Source organism: Motacilla alba, chromosome 9 (assembly GCF_015832195.1).
Source record: "Motacilla alba alba isolate MOTALB_02 chromosome 9, Motacilla_alba_V1.0_pri, whole genome shotgun sequence".
Lineage (NCBI taxonomy): Eukaryota > Metazoa > Chordata > Aves > Passeriformes > Motacillidae > Motacilla > Motacilla alba.
Window position 1 is genome coordinate 10,714,411 of NC_052024.1, and position 18,994 is coordinate 10,733,404.

General features: G+C 36.3%; 1 protein-coding gene across 3 annotated transcripts in view; it reads left to right on the forward strand.

The window, feature by feature from the left end:
• The window catches only part of RASA2 (RAS p21 protein activator 2), a 42,930-nt gene extending 24,145 nt beyond the window's left edge, over positions 1-18,785 (forward strand). For 2 of the 3 annotated variants that reach the window (XM_038145817.1, XM_038145818.1), the window contains exons 6-23: positions 60-143; positions 1,787-1,859; positions 3,110-3,186; positions 4,588-4,686; positions 6,782-6,938; positions 8,085-8,233; positions 9,509-9,623; positions 10,060-10,134; positions 10,811-10,934; positions 12,297-12,403; positions 13,584-13,670; positions 13,764-13,841; positions 14,303-14,376; positions 15,586-15,692; positions 15,980-16,062; positions 16,876-17,084; positions 17,810-17,913; positions 18,504-18,785. In XM_038145817.1, coding sequence (XP_038001745.1) covers positions 60-143; positions 1,787-1,859; positions 3,110-3,186; positions 4,588-4,686; positions 6,782-6,938; positions 8,085-8,233; positions 9,509-9,623; positions 10,060-10,134; positions 10,811-10,934; positions 12,297-12,403; positions 13,584-13,670; positions 13,764-13,841; positions 14,303-14,376; positions 15,586-15,692; positions 15,980-16,062; positions 16,876-17,084; positions 17,810-17,913; positions 18,504-18,697 — 1,996 coding nt within the window. In that variant the 3' untranslated portion in view covers positions 18,698-18,785. The other variant, XM_038145819.1, reaches the window with a different exon arrangement.
• Positions 18,786-18,994: the final 209 nt, after the last annotated feature.

Below are 18,994 nucleotides of genomic sequence, written 5' to 3' on the forward strand. Positions count from 1 at the left end.
TTTATTTTTTTAAGCCAGATAATCGCTTCACTGATCTGTTGTTTGCCTTTTCCTTGTAGCATAAAGGAGTGCCACGGGTTACCTCTTATAAACGGACAGAATTGTGATCCTTATGCAACAGTCTCTCTTGTGGGGCCTTCCAGGTAACGTTTTAGTATAAAAGGAATAAATCTAAAAATGCTGGGATGTTGAATTGGAAAAGAAAGTCATAGGTTTTAAGCCAAATCTTTAAAACACAGAAAAATCTTCCAGTGCTCTCATGCGTACATCCCATCTCCATGGAGACTGCTCTCTCCCTTCCCTGCCATATGCTTGAGACTGGGATGGTGTTTGGTCTGTCTGAATTGTCTGCATAAGAGCCACTTATGACTCAGTTCTTTCTTACCCTTTGTATTGGATTTCTGCCCTGTACTTCCTGTTAATTTAGGTGAAATTCCTGTATGTCATGATGCAGTCAGTTGCTCACTCACCTTCCTCTCTTCTGTGGTTTTCCTAATACGTGGGTTTGTTTGCAGCAAATGTGTAGTAATTGGGAGGAGACGAGAGAGGAGAGGTTCTGGAACACCTTCAGGATGCTGCGTCCAATGTCCACACAGTTCAAATATCTCCTTGTTTGGGACCAGTAATCCTCAATAACTGCTGGGCTTTTTCATTTAAGAAAAATCCCCCATCCCACACATTCACTATGTGCAAGTCCCTGCCCAATAAGGAGGATAAGTTTCAGTTGCTTCTTTTTTGCCACATCAGACCCTTTCCTTTCTGCTGAGGAATTGCCTTTGTGAGCGTAGTGCCAGGATGTGTTGTACCAGACTTGCTTGGCTTAAAGCCTCTGGAAGGATTGTCCCTGAGTAAGCTCTGCATGGAGCATTTTTTTTTTCTCCTTGGTAATAAATGATCACATTTTTTAGGTTTGCCTTGGGGGGTTTTTGGTTTTGTTTGTTTGGGTTCTTCCTAAGAGGACTAGGGAGGCGCACCCGTTATACTGAAAGAATCATGGGGCTGAATGGCAAAGAAGGTCAATTGACATACATTTTCTGTTTGAATCCCATGATATGGATGGAAGTGGGGGAATGTTGGTCCCCCAAAATATTTACCCTGTTAGTATGGGAATATATGTGCAAATCTGACAGGAATTCCTGGCTGAGATTTTCCAATCTTATGCATGTGTGACTCACATACCATGACTGGAATATTTATATGTCCAGTGTCTGAAAATAGGTCGTTGATACTTAGGGTAGTTTTTCTTCTCCCTTGTCTGTTTTTCTCACGTATTTTATATTTCTTTCTTTTGGAAAGCCATTTTATACTACCACAGCCCTTTGCTAGATAAATAAAACTGTATTCCTTTATAAAACTTGTGAAATTAAAAAAAAACCAAAACAAACCAAAACCGACCCACAAGGAAGTGGGGGCAGTTGTGCAGTTGAACAAGACAAGGAAAAGTGTGCTCATAACCTTCAGGCAGTGGTAAAGAAATTTAAATTTTAAATGCATTAGAAATTTTTCATGTATTTTAATTAATATGTGTAAGGTTTACCTGTTTGTGAAATTAAATACAATCTTTGACTTTGGTAGATGCACGGTTAGATACAGCATTTAAAATTTTAGCTCTTTACACTGTATTGTGAAGATGAACTGATTTTAAGATTTTCCTCATTGATCAAAGTGAATTGTAGAATAACAAAAATGTTTTAACTTAAATGCATGGGTCCTTCTTGACAATAGAATGTCTTTATAATTGTGTGTTTAAGTTGTCTATGGTAAAAATTTTACCACATTGGAACAGGAATGACCAAAAGAAGACCAAAGTTAAGAAGAAAACAAGCAATCCGCAGTTTAACGAAACATTTTATTTTGAGGTAACTTTTTGTGTGCTGTTCTTCCTGTTTAGCTGTTTTATGCAACCCTTCAGATATTTTTAAGCAAGCTGTATCGCAATATCTGATACAGAAAGCTCTCTCCAGGCAAATTGAAGAGCTTTAACTGGCCTCTCGAATGTAAGTGGATGACATACTTAAATTGCTGTCTGCCAGACCATAGCATTCTCCTCCAATTGATGTGTGAGAAATTACTTTCTCACAAGCACATATATGAAGGTAATTCCCTATTTTGAATCACTTTATATATCATCTATTGCCATCTGGAGTTCAGAGATAACTTTAACTTATCCAGTGGACTTCTATTAAAGTATTTTCAAGCTTGACCTAAAAAACCCAATGCTTTATATTAATAAAGTAATATAGTGATCATACCCCAAAAAAAGTTTATTTTATTTTAAAAAGTTAACTTTGTCATTTAGGAGTTGATTTCAATTCTACATGAGTTATCTGACAAAGAAACTATGAGCTTAAGTTTTCATCTGATTTGTGTCAGATGAAAAATCAGTCAGTAAAAAAAATCAGATTTGCATTTAAAGCATGCAGTACTGAGAGTTGGAAGGAGTACAGCTATTGCATGTGCCTCAAATGTGTTATAATTTACTGTGTTTTTATAAATCCTGCTGTGGGACTTGAGTGAGAAATAGTTTCCTACCTCTGCACAGTTTCAATGCATGTGTGTGTCTCAGTTGACCTGCTCAAGAGTACTCAGTGTGATTTCTGAGGAACTTAGATATTAGGATAAAAATGTGATTCAAACCACTCTGGTAACTTTTTGACTTATGATTTATTGGAGTTAACTTGAGAATGCAGTCAGTCAAGAAATGAGGAAAGTGTAGATGAGAGGTTATGATTGTGTTGTAACTAGGGCAAGAAGAGTGGGTTTCCTATTTGTTGTGTCTTTAAACATTTCAGAACTTACTTCAATGCTTTCATAGGGCTCATGCTAAAAGAAAAAAAATTTGCCAGTTTCATGTCATACTACTTGTTGCTTTCTCTAATAGATCTATACTGTAATGCCCTCATTTATCAGCCTTCAATAGGTTCTACCATGAAGCCTTCTAGACCCATTTTTCTCCTGCTTTCTGGAAAAAGACACTTTGGTCAACTGACCTTTTTCCTTTATATAAGGAATAGTAGCTATTTACCTATGCTTGAGGCAGGGAGGGTTTTCTTTGATTTTTGATATCCATAATACAAATGATGTGTTAATAGGAGGAATTTACTTGCAGGTAACCAGGTCCAGCAGTTACACCAAAAAGTCTCAGTTTCAGGTGGAAGAAGAAGATATTGAGAAACTAGAAGTCAGGTAAGTTATGTGGATTAGAAAGTGATTTCATAGAATCATTAATAAATCATAATATTTTATCATCAAGACAATAAATACCTGTTTTATCTTAGTGTAGCTATATAGAATTACTGATCAGACTTGTAGAAAAGATGACATAGAAAATTTATCTTTTTTTTACTTACATTTCTTACTGAAGGTGAGGTTTTTTGTTTTGAAGTAAATAGTGGTTGAGTGTATCTAGCACCCTAAACTTCCTTCCTGTGCCTGTGAGTAAAGAGGTATGAGTACCTTCTATCAAATTGTATTTATTTGGGCAGAATATTGGTAATAGAACTTGTACTGAAGGATACCAGCATACCTGATCCTAGTCTATAGTTTCAAATATAGTTGGCTGGTTGAATAAAAAAAGAGGAGAAAGCTTCTTTTACGAGATTCTTAAAATTTCACTTTGCTTTTTAGAGGAACATTTGTCTTTCATCTTTTCCTTGCAAACACAAATACTCAAAGTATGTTCCCCTTTTCTGCTAATTTACCCTCAGAGCTGGTCTTTCTGTATTTGTGCAATGTAGTTAGAACTGCAGAGAGCCCTGAACTCAGTTTATTTTCTTTCTTATGCTCCTGCACATACATGCACCAAATTTGCTGAATGACAGAAAGTCTTCAAGGCCAGCATATGTTTCCTAACAGGCATCAGAAGAAAAATTTAGCAGTTAATCCACATAGCCATTATAGAACTAACTTGGTATGTGTGTTTTTAACTATTAGCTTCATTAATTAGAACTGTATATTTAATTTATTTCATTGTAGATGCAAATATATTTAGAAAAATAGTCATGCCCCAACAAATCTAGTTGTCTTTTTTTTTTTCTTTTTTTCTTTTTTTCTTTTTTTTTTTTTGTTCTTAACAACTGCTGTCTGTCAGAAATGTCAGAGAGGTAAGAAGTAGTAGAACAAACCCAGGGTGCATGTCTGGAGCTGGATTCTGTTGGAGGTTGTAAGCGTACGAGCTGCTGCTTGGAGAAACAAGCGCATGTGTTGGTGTGGCATTGCAGTGTCCCACATTCTAGCAGTTAGGTAGATATTTAAATACATTGGTTAAAAAGTTCACTTGAATTACCTGAGAAGAAATGTGCACAGTGTTGGGGGTGGAGACTGCGCAGAACCCGTACATTGTGCCAGTATCACTTTTATTTACTGATGCAAGGTCTGCAAGTCTTAACTTTCACTGTTTGTTTCTTTATCTGTTCTTTATGGATTAATAAGCCACTTGTTTGAGTCTTCTTGATTTATTTAGAATGGAGTGAGATTTCTAACATTTGCTGCCTGCATGCATGTGGATTAGTGCTGTAAGGCAGTTATTGTAAACTTGCTTATTTCTCTCTGGGAGAAAAGAAAATTAAGCAATATTCTTGTTTTCAGGGTTGACCTATGGAATAATGGGAATCTGGTACAAGACATCTTTCTAGGAGAAATTAAAGTTCCTGTGAAGGTGTTAAGAAATGATTCCTTTCAAGCATGGTGAGAAATGGTGATTCAGAAGTGAATTTGCTTGTCTTGCATGTTGGGTTTTTTTGCAAAGGATATGTTTTATTCTATCTATTCATTAAACTGTGTCTTCCTGTTCTAATGTAGGTGAAACTTGTTTCGAGAGTTTCCCTGCTCAATAAATTAACCTTGGCAGCAGGTACATTTAGCTCTGCTCTTCCCCATGTCTGCACCTAGTCACAGAATAGTTGGTGTGTTTGAAGGGGAAGTGTGGAGAGTGAAGGGAAGATGGACTGTAACCATCTTTTGGTCAGTTGCTGGATTTCAGTGATATCTGTGTGCTCTTCAGCCTACCCAGCAAACCTGGAGCTTCTCAGAATTGCATCACTCGTAATTAAATTCCTAAGTCAGACTTCCAGGATGACCGATGGGGAGTTTATTTGATCATTAAGTATGGCTTTTTTTTCTTCCTTGGGGAGACTCTTCTAGAACCAACCCAATATCATATCAGGGGAGCAGGCACAGGAGCTGGAAGGGTGAGGTATGAAGGGAGTTCAGGAAAGAAACCCTTCTGCAAGGGACATCTCAGCACCCTCCTTTCTGATGTTTTTGGAAGCAGGAGCCCATCTCTAGCTCCTTTGCTGTCCCAAATGCTTAGCAGCAGGAAGGGATGAGTGCAAGGGATTTGAGTGCCTCCAAGTGTGTAAAATATTCTGCTTTTAGTGAACCTTTCAGTACAGGAAAAAGCATGGAGGAAGCGCTTTCATATCCACACAGAAAACACGTGGGAAGGACATGTGTAAATAGGAACTATATGTAACACAGGTCTTGGCCAGGAACAATTATAGCTCTGCTCCAAGTGTCTTGGAGCCACCTCAGGCTCCAAGTGTCTTGGATGTTGAACTGAGACTCTTGGTGCTTGAATGTGATCCTGTAGGTGTTTGTGTAGGCGTTTCTGGTTTTTTGTGCGGTGTATTGCAGACACAGGCTTGTTCTGCCAGTGTCTCATCAACAGCTGTATGTATGACCATATTAACATAAAACCAGGCCTCTGTTAACAACCTGCTGAGAGAAAGATTGTATCAGCATGGGCTCATTGCTAGGGAGCTGTGTTTCTGTAGCTTTTTGAATTGACCTAACTCATGTCTAGTTCTCTTGAGTGTGTCTGCTAATATGCATTGTAGGCACACCTTGCATTGAACATCCTCATATCCAAGTATGATCTGCTTATCAAAAACAGCTCTGTGATTAAAAATAACAAATCTTTTATACTACTGTTAATTTGCGTAATATGATTTTGAATGCAGATGAAGTACAGCAAAGAAATTATCTGTACTACAAAATATTTGGAAAATAAGCCTAGCAGTCATGCTGCTAAGGAGAGGTTCTCCTGGTAAATCAGTTTTATTTTATGTTAGCATGCTTTCATGGGCACTGCATCTGATTATGAAAAAAAGAAGTCTGATCTCCTGGTTATAGAGGTCCAAATATACATGATTGTAAAAGAATATTTGGAGATGAGGTTTTGGCTTGTTGGGGTGAGTGTTAAAACTACTGTGACACCAGTTAAAAGCTGTTAACATTTTTGTAGGGCTGCACCTCCTATTGGAATGCAGTGAAACTGCAGCTAGTAAATTGTTCAATGTATTTTGTATTGAGTAGAAAAAAAAATCTGACTTTTCCCTATATCTTGTTTCTCAAGAATGAAGCCTGTTAATATTATGTGCTTTTTCTGGCCTCAGACAAGACCATTTAAACTCTTCACATTACTTGTCACCTGCAGTGTCCAACACCCTAAATATAACTTCGATGTAAAATGAGATGACCCAGTGTAATCTCAAGCTATTCCTGCTATTCCCTGTTAACCTACAAAAAGTATATCCTATTCTACTGTTTGCAAAGATGTGAGAAAATAAATAAAAGTTCCATTTTGTGTTAAAGATGAATAAAATGCTGTTCATGTTTTTTCTTTGGTGTCTCAAGGGGGGTTTTTGTGAATTTTTTGCCAGTTTTCAGATACAATGCATGTATACTGAAATAGTTAAATGTGATCCTTTGCACTGTCATGGAATTAGTCAAATTAATGAAATAGGTATCTAATACTTTATAATTGTTCTGTTGTTTACAGGTACTTACTTCAGCCACGAGAAAATGGAAACAAGTCTTCTAAAACTGATGATCTGGGATCACTTAGATTAAATATCTGTTACACTGAAGACTGTGTACTTCCATCTGAGTACTACACTTCTTTAAGGAACTTGCTGCTAAAATCTTCAGATGTTCAGGTACTTTTGTTGAAAATTTCATTGAAGTGAAAACTGAATTGGATTATGCAGTTGTGAGACAATATGAATTACTCATATCTAGATAATTGGTTTTGTTTCTTTGTATAAATTACATCTGTCACACCCAGATGAGCAGCTTCTAGAGCTCTTACTTCTGCTCCAAAGTACCAGAGTTTTCTTCTTATTTTAGAAGAACCAGTGGAGACAGGAAAATAATCTGTGCTATGTGCTTGGAGGAGATAAAATACTTTTTTCTTTTTGGTTGCTCTTTTCAACATTGTATTTTTCCATTGGCCTCTATTGGCTTCTTGGATTTAGAGGTTTTCCAGGGACACTGATTCATTATTGGCACTGAAGGGCAGATAATTAACAAAAAGGATCTACTTGAGAATTTATTTCAAATTCTACTTCTGAGCTGCTTCTGTGTCCCCAGGATGTTAATCAGCATGACTGGATTTCTCACCAGGACATGGTGACAAAGAGGGAAGTGTGGTAGAGTGTTTGCATAACACTGGGACAGGAATCAAACTGTGGCAACCAGACTTGATATTCTCAGGCCTTGTACAGCTTTTCATCAATTCATTGTTAGTGAAGTACTGACAGAGGAGAAGAAAGATAGAGGAAGCAGATGTGACTAGAGTTTTTGCTGGCCCGTATTCAAATACTGCTCCACAGGCATTCAGGAATAGCTGAGTATATAGGTAGCAGCAGTCAGCAGTCTTTTCTACTGAAATAATTTAGGTTTTATATTGAAATTCCCAACTGTGCAGTGGCAACAAACACTTTAGTAGGGTGAGAACTTTATTTAAATGTCCCCTGATTGTAGTTTTAAAAGTCCTATAAAGATATATGATACTGTAGTAAAACAACTGCTTTCAGTCTCTAACTTGGGTTTGTGACAAAGCCATAGTGTAACCCTTTAGGGAGAACGAGTAGGATGAGTAGCTGCTGAATTCCATTCTTACATGTATTTATAGAGTAGATAATATTCATTTTCAAGTAAGTATCTCTGGAATGAAAGCTTTTAACTGCCATATTGACACTTTCTGTTAACAAACTATGTCATTAGATTTGATCTGTACTTTTTCAAATACACAAAGAACATTTAACTACTTTACTCAGATTTTGTGTTCTGCTTTCTCACAGCCTATTTCTGCATCTGCTGCCTACATTCTGAGTGAAGTGTGTCGAGACAAGTGTGATGCTGTGCTGCCTCTGGTACGGCTGCTGCTGCACCACCATAAGCTGGTTCCCTTTGTTGCAGCAGTGGCTGAACTAGATCTGAGGGACACCCAGTATGTACTTCATGTTTATTGATGTCATGCTTTCTAAAATTAATCTTAGGGTTTCACAGGGCTTCATGATACAACACTGATAAGTAAGCCCTTTGGTTTCTTTCTCTCAAGTAAAACTGACTAAATATATTCATGTTTTAATGCTAATTTTTAAAAACATTCTTTAAAATAATTTTGAAGCTGGGAGTCAGAGTTTCAGGTGCTGGGCAGTTTGGTAAAACTTTGTCTTAGAGTACATAGTTTTTTTTTTAAATATCTTTATTTGACCACTCTTCAAATTTTACTGCACATTGTATTGAAATGTATAAACTTAGATGGAATATCTTTAAATTGCTAAAAATGTTATCCTGTTTCCTTTAACATGTGGCTTAAATGAAGGCTACTTTTTTTCTGCAAAGATGCTATGTAATTAAGAATGTGGCCTGCATGCCTTGCAGGTAGGAAGCACGGGAGTTTTTCCAAGCAGCAGCATAATGTCTATGAATTAGCAGCTCTTTGGTTAGGAGAGAAATAAGGCAGATGTGAATAGCAACCACTGCACTGCCAGGTCATGTCCAGTGGAGGTGTGGCAGGGATTTTGTCACCACAGGACAGTTCACTTCAAAGCACTTAGTCTTGATTTAAATCATGCGAGACAGCTTAACTGTGTAGAAAGAGGTGACTCACAGAAAATAATTTTCTAAACTGCATTTTAGTACACACATTCCATTGTAATTGAACTGTAACAAAGGCAGCTTAAACTAAATCTCTCAGATTAGAAAGATACACTTTGCACAGCTGGCTGTCAGTTTTCTTCAACAGCTATAATGAATAAAAATATAACCTTGGATTAAATTATCTTTTGGTTTAAGTGTCTGGGTTTATTGGTATAGTGTAGCAGTGTGCTGTAACTCCAGATTTTTTTCACCATGACTACTGCAGGAGAAATTGTATATTGCTGAGGTACAATTTTCATTATTTTGGAATTTTCTCCAGTCGTTATTTCTCATGTTCCACACTGCACTATAACTTTAATTGTATAAAATTTCTTAGGCTTTTTCTTATGGTTTTATTTATGTTCCTGGGTTTGGTAATTGCTGTTATGATATTCTTGTTTGCACTCTTTTTGTTACTGTGTGCCCATTGGAAGCTTGGTTAAAGTGTTCTGGGATTCCTGATTAAAATATATTAGAAATATTTTTAAAAAATATTTAGTAGCAAGATAGAGTATAAATTGAATTTTGTAACTGAACTTGTTGTTTCCCTGTTCAAATAAAATAATTTCTTTTTGTGCAGAGAAGCAAACACAATCTTCAGAGGCAACTCATTAGCAACTCGGTGTGTGGATGAAATGATGAAAATAGTGGGGAAGCACTACCTAAAGGTTACTTTGAAACCTGTTATTGATGAGGTATGTTACCCTGCTGAAACTTCATTGGGGAAGTTCAGCCCCCTGTGGTATCCTTCTCTGTTGGATAGACATTCAGCTCTGTGGTAGGAATCACTCAGGTAGGAGAATCTTAGAGGAAAAATTAATTGAGCAATAATTGCTTAAGTTTAGTGGGAGGAGCTGTGTTTTGTTATGTTCCGGATGCTTCAAAATAAACAGTTGATGAAAGTTGTTGCAGCCTCCAACACATTGCAGAATTTGCCCATGTGATGCTTTATGTAATCAATACATTTGAAAAGGCACAAACAAAAGTGAGGATGGTCATTGCATGTTGTTAAAGATGGTTAGGACCTATTTAGAATTTTATTCCTAAATATAAGAATCTGGTTTTTAATGGGTGCATTTCCATACTTTCTCTGAAAAATTGAACTCCTATAGTTTTGTTTGTTTCTTTCAGATATGTGAGTCTCCTAAACCCTGTGAAATAGATCCCATCAAATTAAGAGAGGGGGATAACGTGGAAATTAATATGGTGAGTTTACCAACTGGTCTCAAAATCTGAAAGAAGCATTTTTAAAAGCAGGTCTTTGTAATGGAAAAAGAGTAGCGCTTAGTAGCAATATAACTCTGTTTTCAGAGTAAACAAAGAAAAAGCTGTATTTTCTTACTCCTCTTTATGAAGACAGCAATGAAAAAGTCCAGTGGAAAATGGGACAGAGAGGAGAAGCTAAAGATGACAGTCATTCTTATCAGTTTTTTTGGGTGTTTTGATTCCTGATGTCCTGTACTCAGCATCTGGATTATGATGTACCTCATTAGAACTGCTCTAGCATTTTTCATTGAAGTTTTGCTGGCTGCTTCCCTGTTGCCACAGTATGCTGATGTTTAAGGCAACAGTTGCTGCAATAAAGTTAACGTTCACTTGATATACATGGGAAATGTTCCTTCCTTGTTGTCAAATGAAAAAAACAGGTATTGATAGGTAGTTTATATTGCTACACACTGCTTATATACTTTAGGTAAATATCATTAAACTACCTTTTAACAGTAGTAGTGCCATATAAACATTATGAGGCCTTTAAAATATGCACTGTACTAGAATTCAGCATTGAATAGTCAGACAGTGTTATGTTTGTGCCCAGGGGAAAAAAAAAAAGGAGATATATGAATGTTCATGGTCTTAAAAATATTTTCTTTCATAATTGCAGGAAAATCTCCGATATTACGTGGACAAAGTGTTCCGTGAAATAGTGCGGTCGAGTATAAGTTGTCCTACACTAATGTGTGATGTTTTTTATTCTTTGAGGCATCTGGCTGCCAAGAGATTTCCAAGTAAGTGTTCTCTAAGAACTTCTGAAAGTGGTGTTCAGACTGAAAACTTCTGCAGTTACCTTATAGGGATTGTTGAAATTCTTGTCTTGTTCCAAGCTGTACCCTGAATTTTGACAGGCATTTGTTTTTCTGTCAGGCTGTAAGTGTGAAACTTTGTGGTCAAGTCAAGAGACGTTTTTTTGTTTTCTGATACAAAAATATAGCAAGTCAGAAACTGCAAGACAGCAGCAAATGAAAAGTCATCAGAAGAGTACAAGATAATAGTAGAAAAGCACAAGCAGTACAGGAAGTGATTTATTTGAAAGATACTTAAATTTTAAGAGCTGTTCTGTTTATTGCTTCTAAAGAAGCAAGATGTGAACTTGAAAATCAATTTAGCATTTGCATCTTTACATGAACTGTCACTCTGTTAACGATGGCCAGCACATTCATAACTTCTGTGAAGTTAGCTTCAGTACTGCTATAGCTAAACTAGTTATGGGTAGTTTTGAGGAGGGTGGATAATAAAAATTATTTGGTTTGTAAATATGACCAGTATTAGAATAGCTTTATTATTTCAGAATGCTTTTAATATAGGAGTAATGTAGTGGGTCTGAAGTACTCACACTTCAGTCAATTAAAATCTGAAATGTCCTGTAATAAGCTACAGGTGAAGAGTATGCTCCTCATAATGTGGACCATTTCACTGATTCATGTTTATCACTGAAACTGAGCCATAAATTGCTCTAGTTTAAACAGTCCTTTCAGAAAAGCTGACTTACCAGATCAGATTGAGGTGGTCATTAGAGTAAGAATGTGACTTTACTGTTATTTCCCAGTATAAAAGTAAATATACCCAAAATATTTAATGAGAAATTCTCATTTACATCATCAAAATTATATAACAGCATGGGTTTTTGATGCAACTCAGAATTGCCATTATGTTTGTTCCTATGTGTTGACTGTATTTGTCATGCAGCATTAATGTCTTTGAATTATCAGCGAGTAGCTTTCCAGGTGAATAAATGCAATAGCCCCAGAGTTTAGAGGCAGTTGCTGCAGTGTTTTGTCTCTGGGTGCAGCATCCAGGCAGACCTAATCAAATGTGTATGTAAATGCTTGCAATCATCTCATTGTTTCTCCCAGTGGAGCTGGGAATAGAACTTCTTTTCAGATAAATTAGCAGCAAACACTCCACTATAAGGAGAACATTTCTTACCATGACCACCTTTCTCATTTCATGCACTTCATTGATTTTTCTATTCTATTTTAAAATATGAATGTCTCCTCTGATGTTATCTTCTTAATGGTTTTTATGTTAACTGTCTTCATGATTTCCTGTTAAGTTCAGTGCATGTTACATTTCATGGTTTTTCTCTGCAGATGACCCTCATGTACAGTATTCTGCAGTGAGCAGCTTTGTGTTTCTTCGTTTCTTTGCTGTAGCCGTAGTCTCACCTCATACTTTTCATTTACGACCTCACCATCCAGTAAGTCTTGTGAAGCTTTGTTCTGTTTTATTCATACTGTCAGAGCTGTTGGGAAGGCATAAGTTACCTTCAGTAACTGGGAAATAAGATGGCTAAATGTCTCTAGGTTCAGTTTCCAAAGGAAACAAGCATCAGATATTTCAGTCCTTATGGGGTGTTCTCAAATGATGTGGAAGAGCTTTCAGTATTAAAGATGCTGTGTTTTTTTGGGGACTGTGCTTCTGGGGTGAAACAGCGACATGACTGAGGGTCCTTTCAGGTGTAGGCCTAAACTGCCTTGGTTCTTTCCACCAAGGAAATTAAGCATCCAGACATTTATTGCCTCGTGGGTCTTAAGCAGAGGTTGTAGCATTATCCAGTAGTTGGTCAGTGTTATTTGTCCTGGACTGCACTAGTCGCAGCGGGTTGATAAATTTTCTATTTTTGTTTGTCAAGTAGATACACAGTATAAAACAATTTCAAAAACAGGAATATCAAGATTTAAAAACCTGTATTATTTTTTACATTAAATACATAAAATGTATGAAATCTGCTTCTCTGGAGGTTATCATTATTACCTTATTTTATTTACTTAGGTGTGGTGTGCCTTCAAAAGAAAAAGATACACTTACTCAAATTCATTGCTTTGGTATTATCCAGTTTTTTGATAAAAAAATTACAGGATTTTAACACTTGAGGGTTAAACATCTAAAAGGGAACAGCAAGGCCACTTTTGGAGGCTGTATTTATAATTCTGCATTAAAATGCAATCGGTGAGGTAGCAAACAAATCAAGTAACAGCATTAAAGACAAAGTTTTAAATTTCACTTTTTATTATGAAAACTTGGACCATTTGTCCTGCAGTAGTTCATAATGTTTATTGTTCAGAGCTTTGTTAGATGTGCAGTAATGATTACAGGATTTGAGGGTTTCCAGTGTTTTATAGGTAAAAATATTTCTCCAGTACTAATATTAAATTCTAGTGGTAGTGAATAAAATATTAAACACTACGCAGTAGCGAATATACTAGATAATATTTCATATGCTTTTTTTTCCTTTGGAGGCAAAGAAAATGAATGAAGATGTACCAGATTTACTACATTGTGTAATACAATATCTTTCTTGACATTTTAATTTTTTAATCAGTTCTACCCGGAACTGTGAAAACATATGACTTCTGAATTTTGTTTCATTGTTTTAGGATGCACAGACTTCTAGAACATTAACTCTTATATCAAAAGCCATCCAGACTTTGGGGAGCTGGGGAAGTTTGACCAAAAGCAAACTTGTAAGGCTATTAAAATTCTTTCTCATTTCAAACATTCTGTTTATTGAAAGTTCATATGAAAGTTTATTTATGTCAATATACTTTTCCTTTCAGTCAAGTTTCAAGGAGACATTTATGTGTGAGTTTTTCAAAACATTTCAAGAAGAAAAATTTACTGAATCTGTCAAAAAGGTACCTTTCAACTGTATTTTATTTTATTGTTGGTGTAGCTGATCAGTCTTCATTATTAAATGGTTGTGTTAGTGTTCAGTTTTCTACTAAAGAAAAGTTGTGGTCTGTTTCAGACATAAAAAAAGCCCCAAACCAAAAAACAACATAGCAAAACCATACCCAAGAGTTACACATTGTGAACTAAGCTAACTTAGTTTAAAAAGTAAAGTGTACGTTTTTTGAAAGAGATTGTGATTGAGTCTGCTGTTCAAGAACTCATTAAAGAAAGCTCGTGTGACCTCTGGGCATCCCTTGTTACACTGTTCCAAGGCCCTCCCATATGTTTTCATCTATTGCATAAAAATAACTATTCTCTTCAAGAAGAAACTGTACATTGATATTTTCAAAATAGCTTTTAGGGTTTGTGTTTTTGAATATTGTATATTTATACTCCCTGTGTTGGGTTTTTTTTTTTCTTTAAGTTCCTGGATGATGTTTCCTCTACTGAGAGTAAAGAGCCCAGTGGTGTGAGCGAGCCAGTACATCTAAAAGAAGGGTGAATACATCTTGAATTTATTTTGTCCGTAACAAAATTGACTTCAGTCTTTTTTCACTAATGCCAGATTCAGATTAATGCTTATTAAAATGTCTGATATACTGTAGAAATTACTGTATTTATAATTTAGATAATTCTTAGTATTTAGAATTAGTTGAAGAGCTGCAAACTTTCATAACTCATCTTCTAAATACTTTGAAAAATAATTAAAAGCAGCTGAAAACCTATTGAAGACTGTCTGCATTACTGTCACAGTTCAGTGTGTGCTCTCTGGTGGTTTTGGAGGATTGTGAAAGTGTATTTGAAAACAATCTTATTAACTTAGAATTATTCTACCTCCTGTATAAGCCTGGCCAGCTAAATGTTCTGCCTTTAAAGTTGGGTAGAAAACTACCCTGTAATTGAAATATTTAACATTTAGTGATAGAATACTGTTATATAGATGGAGGTGAAAGTCATTCTTCCTAAAAAATGATCTGTCTTTTGCTTGATGTTGATCGAGAATAGGTGATGATTTGAACAACATTCATGGGGAAAAAATATTTTAATTTACTTGAGAATATTGTCATTTACTTGAGAAGCAGGTTTATAAGAAGAAAATATCAAACAGGCATCCAAATTTCAAACAAGGAAGAAACATGTCTCTTACTGAGATACTGAATAGAAATGAAGGAGGAAATTGTAGTAGATCAACACTTGGTTATAGTAATAAATTGATGGCTGGGTTTCAAAACAAAAGAAAGAGCTAGGAGTGAGTACACTAAAAGTGTACTTAATGCAGTTTGTGTGCCCTTCCTGTTGAGCCATGTCCAGTGTCATTTTATTGATACTCAGTTTCTGATCCAGATAAGGCCAAGGCCAATTACATGGAGAAAGTGGCAGGAAAGAGAGAATCTTTTATTTAGATACACCTTATTCCCTTTTGTGAAAATTTGGAATTCTTGATCTGAACAAGTTATGTATCCCCTCCAAATTTACTGCAGCAAGCACCTGTATGGACTGTGTGGTTTTCAAACTCCTTTCCTGGTTTTGAAACCCTGCACACCATCACCATACTGGGAGGTAATTTTGAAGATCTGTTGTGAACAAGCAGTAGGTTTTTTTTAATGTACAATGAAGTAGATTTTTACATGATGAGCAATAATGTCTTATCTCAATAAGTGGCTTTGAAGATTAATGGTTGCATTTCATTTGATTCTTTCTTTACAGAGAAATGTACAAAAGAGCTCAGGGAAGGACTCGGATTGGCAAAAAGAATTTCAAGAAGCGATGGTTCTGTCTAACCAGTAGAGAATTCACATACCACAAACAGCAAGGTAAATAATGTTTATTTTACAAGTAATTTTATTTTTCATTATTGTCTAAGTGTTTGTAGCTTTTTTGTGCTTTTAAAATTGAATAATTTTTTTTCTTCTCCTAAAATACCTACGATTTATTTTAGTTACTTTTGCCTTGATTAATAGAGGCTTCTGTCTGATTCATGCCTATTTTTTCAATAACAAAAAATGCATATTTTTAGAGCATGAACTGCAATGTTAGTGCCCTGAGATTATAAAACAGTTCTTAAAGATTGCTTCACTCCTCTGTTTACAATTTTTTTCAGATAAAGAACCAATTTTCACTATTCCAATCAAAAACATCCTTGCAGTGGAGAAACTTGATGAGAGCTCCTTCAACAAGAAAAATGTGGGTCAAAAGATAGTTTATATGTAATTCTTGATATGTACTTTAAATAAAAGATTGTAATTAGCTTACAGAGGTAATGAAACCCCCTTACTAAACACTTCAGCAAAAAGTCTTTTATGGATCAGGAATAACAAGCTGTATGCAGTATCTCCAAGTATTCTGAACATGGAAATTAACCTGGAAATTTGGCTATCTGCACCGAGTTTTCTGACTGATTTTGACTTTGCTCCCCATGCCAAATTTCAGGAATGGAAGTTAAAACTACGTGACCTAATCACAAAGCACTTGAAATTATATTATGTACTACTAGAAATGTATTGTTACCAGACTTGTATTTATTCCTTTTGATGAGAACTTCCTATAATCCCTTCATCAGCGGAGGCAGTTGTCTGTGCTCACAGCCTCATTCCTGGAACACATCAGTTATTTCTGTTCTTACATCAATCTAAACATCTGAGACAGCGATAAAAGAACAGCTGTCACTAAGGCCAGCGATGGCTCAAGGAGAGACTTGTGGGAATCTTCTGTTGCTGAAGCATGAAGGTCATGCTTCTGGAAATCTAGGGTCACACTTAAAGAAGAGGATGGAAGATGCATCCTGTTCTAATTTATAAGGGTTCTTTCTAAGATGAGAACGCAGGGAGCTGTTCTGGTGGGGCTTTTCTTCTCTGTTGAAAAAGATGAAAAGTCTGCTGTTCTCCCTTAATTAGAGTTTGTAGAATTGCCTGAGCACTGAAATCTATTTTTACATATTTGAAGTTGCTCAGTAACTGGATTTTTTTTACTCAGCAGAATAATACTTTTCTTCTACAGATGTTTCAAGTACTTCATGGAGAAAAGCCACTCTATATCCAAGCCAATAACTGTGTGGAAGCCAGTGAGTGGATAGAGGCTCTTTGCCGGGTAACGAGGTGCAACCAGAAGAGGCTGAGCTTTTACCACCCCTCTGCTTTCCTCAACGGGAGCTGGCTGTGCTGCAAGGCCACCACGGAGAGCACCGAGGGCTGCGCTCGCTGCACCGCGTAAGTGCCTGCCCGCGGGAACGGCAGCGCCCAGGGAGCGTGGAGTCACCCTGCGGCTTGCACCCAGGGGAGAGAGGCTTCCCCTAGCTCACTCAGCCAGTGGTGCCACAAATCCTGCCACAGTGATCAGGCACAAAGTGCTGGATTTGTGTGCCACCCTGTGGAGGTAACCTGCTCAGCATGAAAAGCACAAATACCCTGCTTCTGAGATCTCTTCATGCAGAATAATAGATTTAATTCAGATGCCCTGTTGAATGCAGAAATATGACACACTTAGATCATCTCTATGAAATAATTAAAATAGTTGCTGCTAAAAGTTCAGCCTGGAAGTCTTCTCTCCTTAATGACTTTGTCTTGTATTATACAACACTTTTTATTTGAACTTCACATATTTTAAAGGAGTGCCCTAAGTCAGCTAAATAATCCTGCATGTAGATTCTGACAAATCATTTGGGTTTTGTAGGTATGTCAGAAAAATCAATAACACCTTAAAATGCTTTAAAGTCTTTTTAGAAGCTGCTGATTTCTGAAAACAGACATGCTGTGATTTCTTTTAAAAATAAATTTATCCTTAACTGGGTCGGTTATATAAACTACATACTAAATTTTGTGAAACTGTCTATGAGTGGTAAACATTACAAGGCTATGTATAATGAAAAAGCATCTGTTTTTACTTGCTTTCAAGAATTACTGAAATTGATTACCTGTCTTTGTTCACCTTTTAGAGATGTTCCTGCTGATACTCAAATTGAGATTGATGGAGACAGAGAGACGGAAAGGATTTACACACTTTTCACTATCAACAGGTCTAAATTACAGAAGTTGGAAGGTACTCAAATGATAATTAAGAAGAATTACACTGATAGTCAGTTCTAATTCGCTAGGCCAAGAATATAATTTTGAACAATTAACTGAATTTAATGATTCGCCTGAAAATAACAGAAAGTAGAGAAAGAGATGGAATTTTTATCTTCTAAGTGCCCTGGTGTCTGATGTTCTTCAGGCATTTCTTTACAACAGATATCAGGCATTGTTCTAATTGAATTTCCATATGTATAATATTTTTTTATAGTTTAAACTGCAACTGTTGGTGGTGCTTTTCTGCCTTTGTTGTCCCTCTCCTTACTATGTGATGAATTATATTAGACATGGTTTTGCTGTAAGAAAGCACTGAACTTGTCTTAATGTGAAGAGGAGAGAGCTGGATGCTCAAGATGCTGAGCACAGCTAGCAGAAAATAAGCTATAGACTTGTAAATACATGTAATCGATACTGCCTCCTGCTTTTATCTTAATCCATTTTATGTATAAGCCAGACTTTACATTTCAGAATGCTGGAGTTACCATTTGCATGGGAGTGTTAGATTTGGTTTTTTAATTGTTGAAATTCTAAATGGAATGATTGTGGTTGTTTGTGCAGAGGCTTGTGGAAGTATAGCAGTCTATCAAGGTCCTCGGAAAGAACAAGATGATTATTCCAACTTCACCATTGAAGATTCTGTAGCCACTTTTCATACACTTCAGCAGATAATAGATATAGTAGAAAAGCTGAATGAATCACATGAAAAATACCAGAAGAAGAGATCATCTAGTGCCAAATATGGTAGTGAGTAAGTATCTTAATAACTTTGACATTGATAAATGTGTACCTTGAAAAAATAAATCATGGGGCGAGGCCAGACTTGTTTGGGTAGAGATAATGAAGACAACAGAGACATGGAGAGAATAAGGTACATCATTTGTAGTAGTGCAGCTTTTTACCAGTTGAAGATCCGAGTTCTTCTGGTGTGGATTCATCTGTTCCTGTTGAGATTCCTGTAAGTGGGTGCGGTGACTCTTCTGTTTGCTTGCAGCTTAACATTTGAAGTGCACACAAAATTTATCCATAACAGTATGCCTGCCTTCTAATTT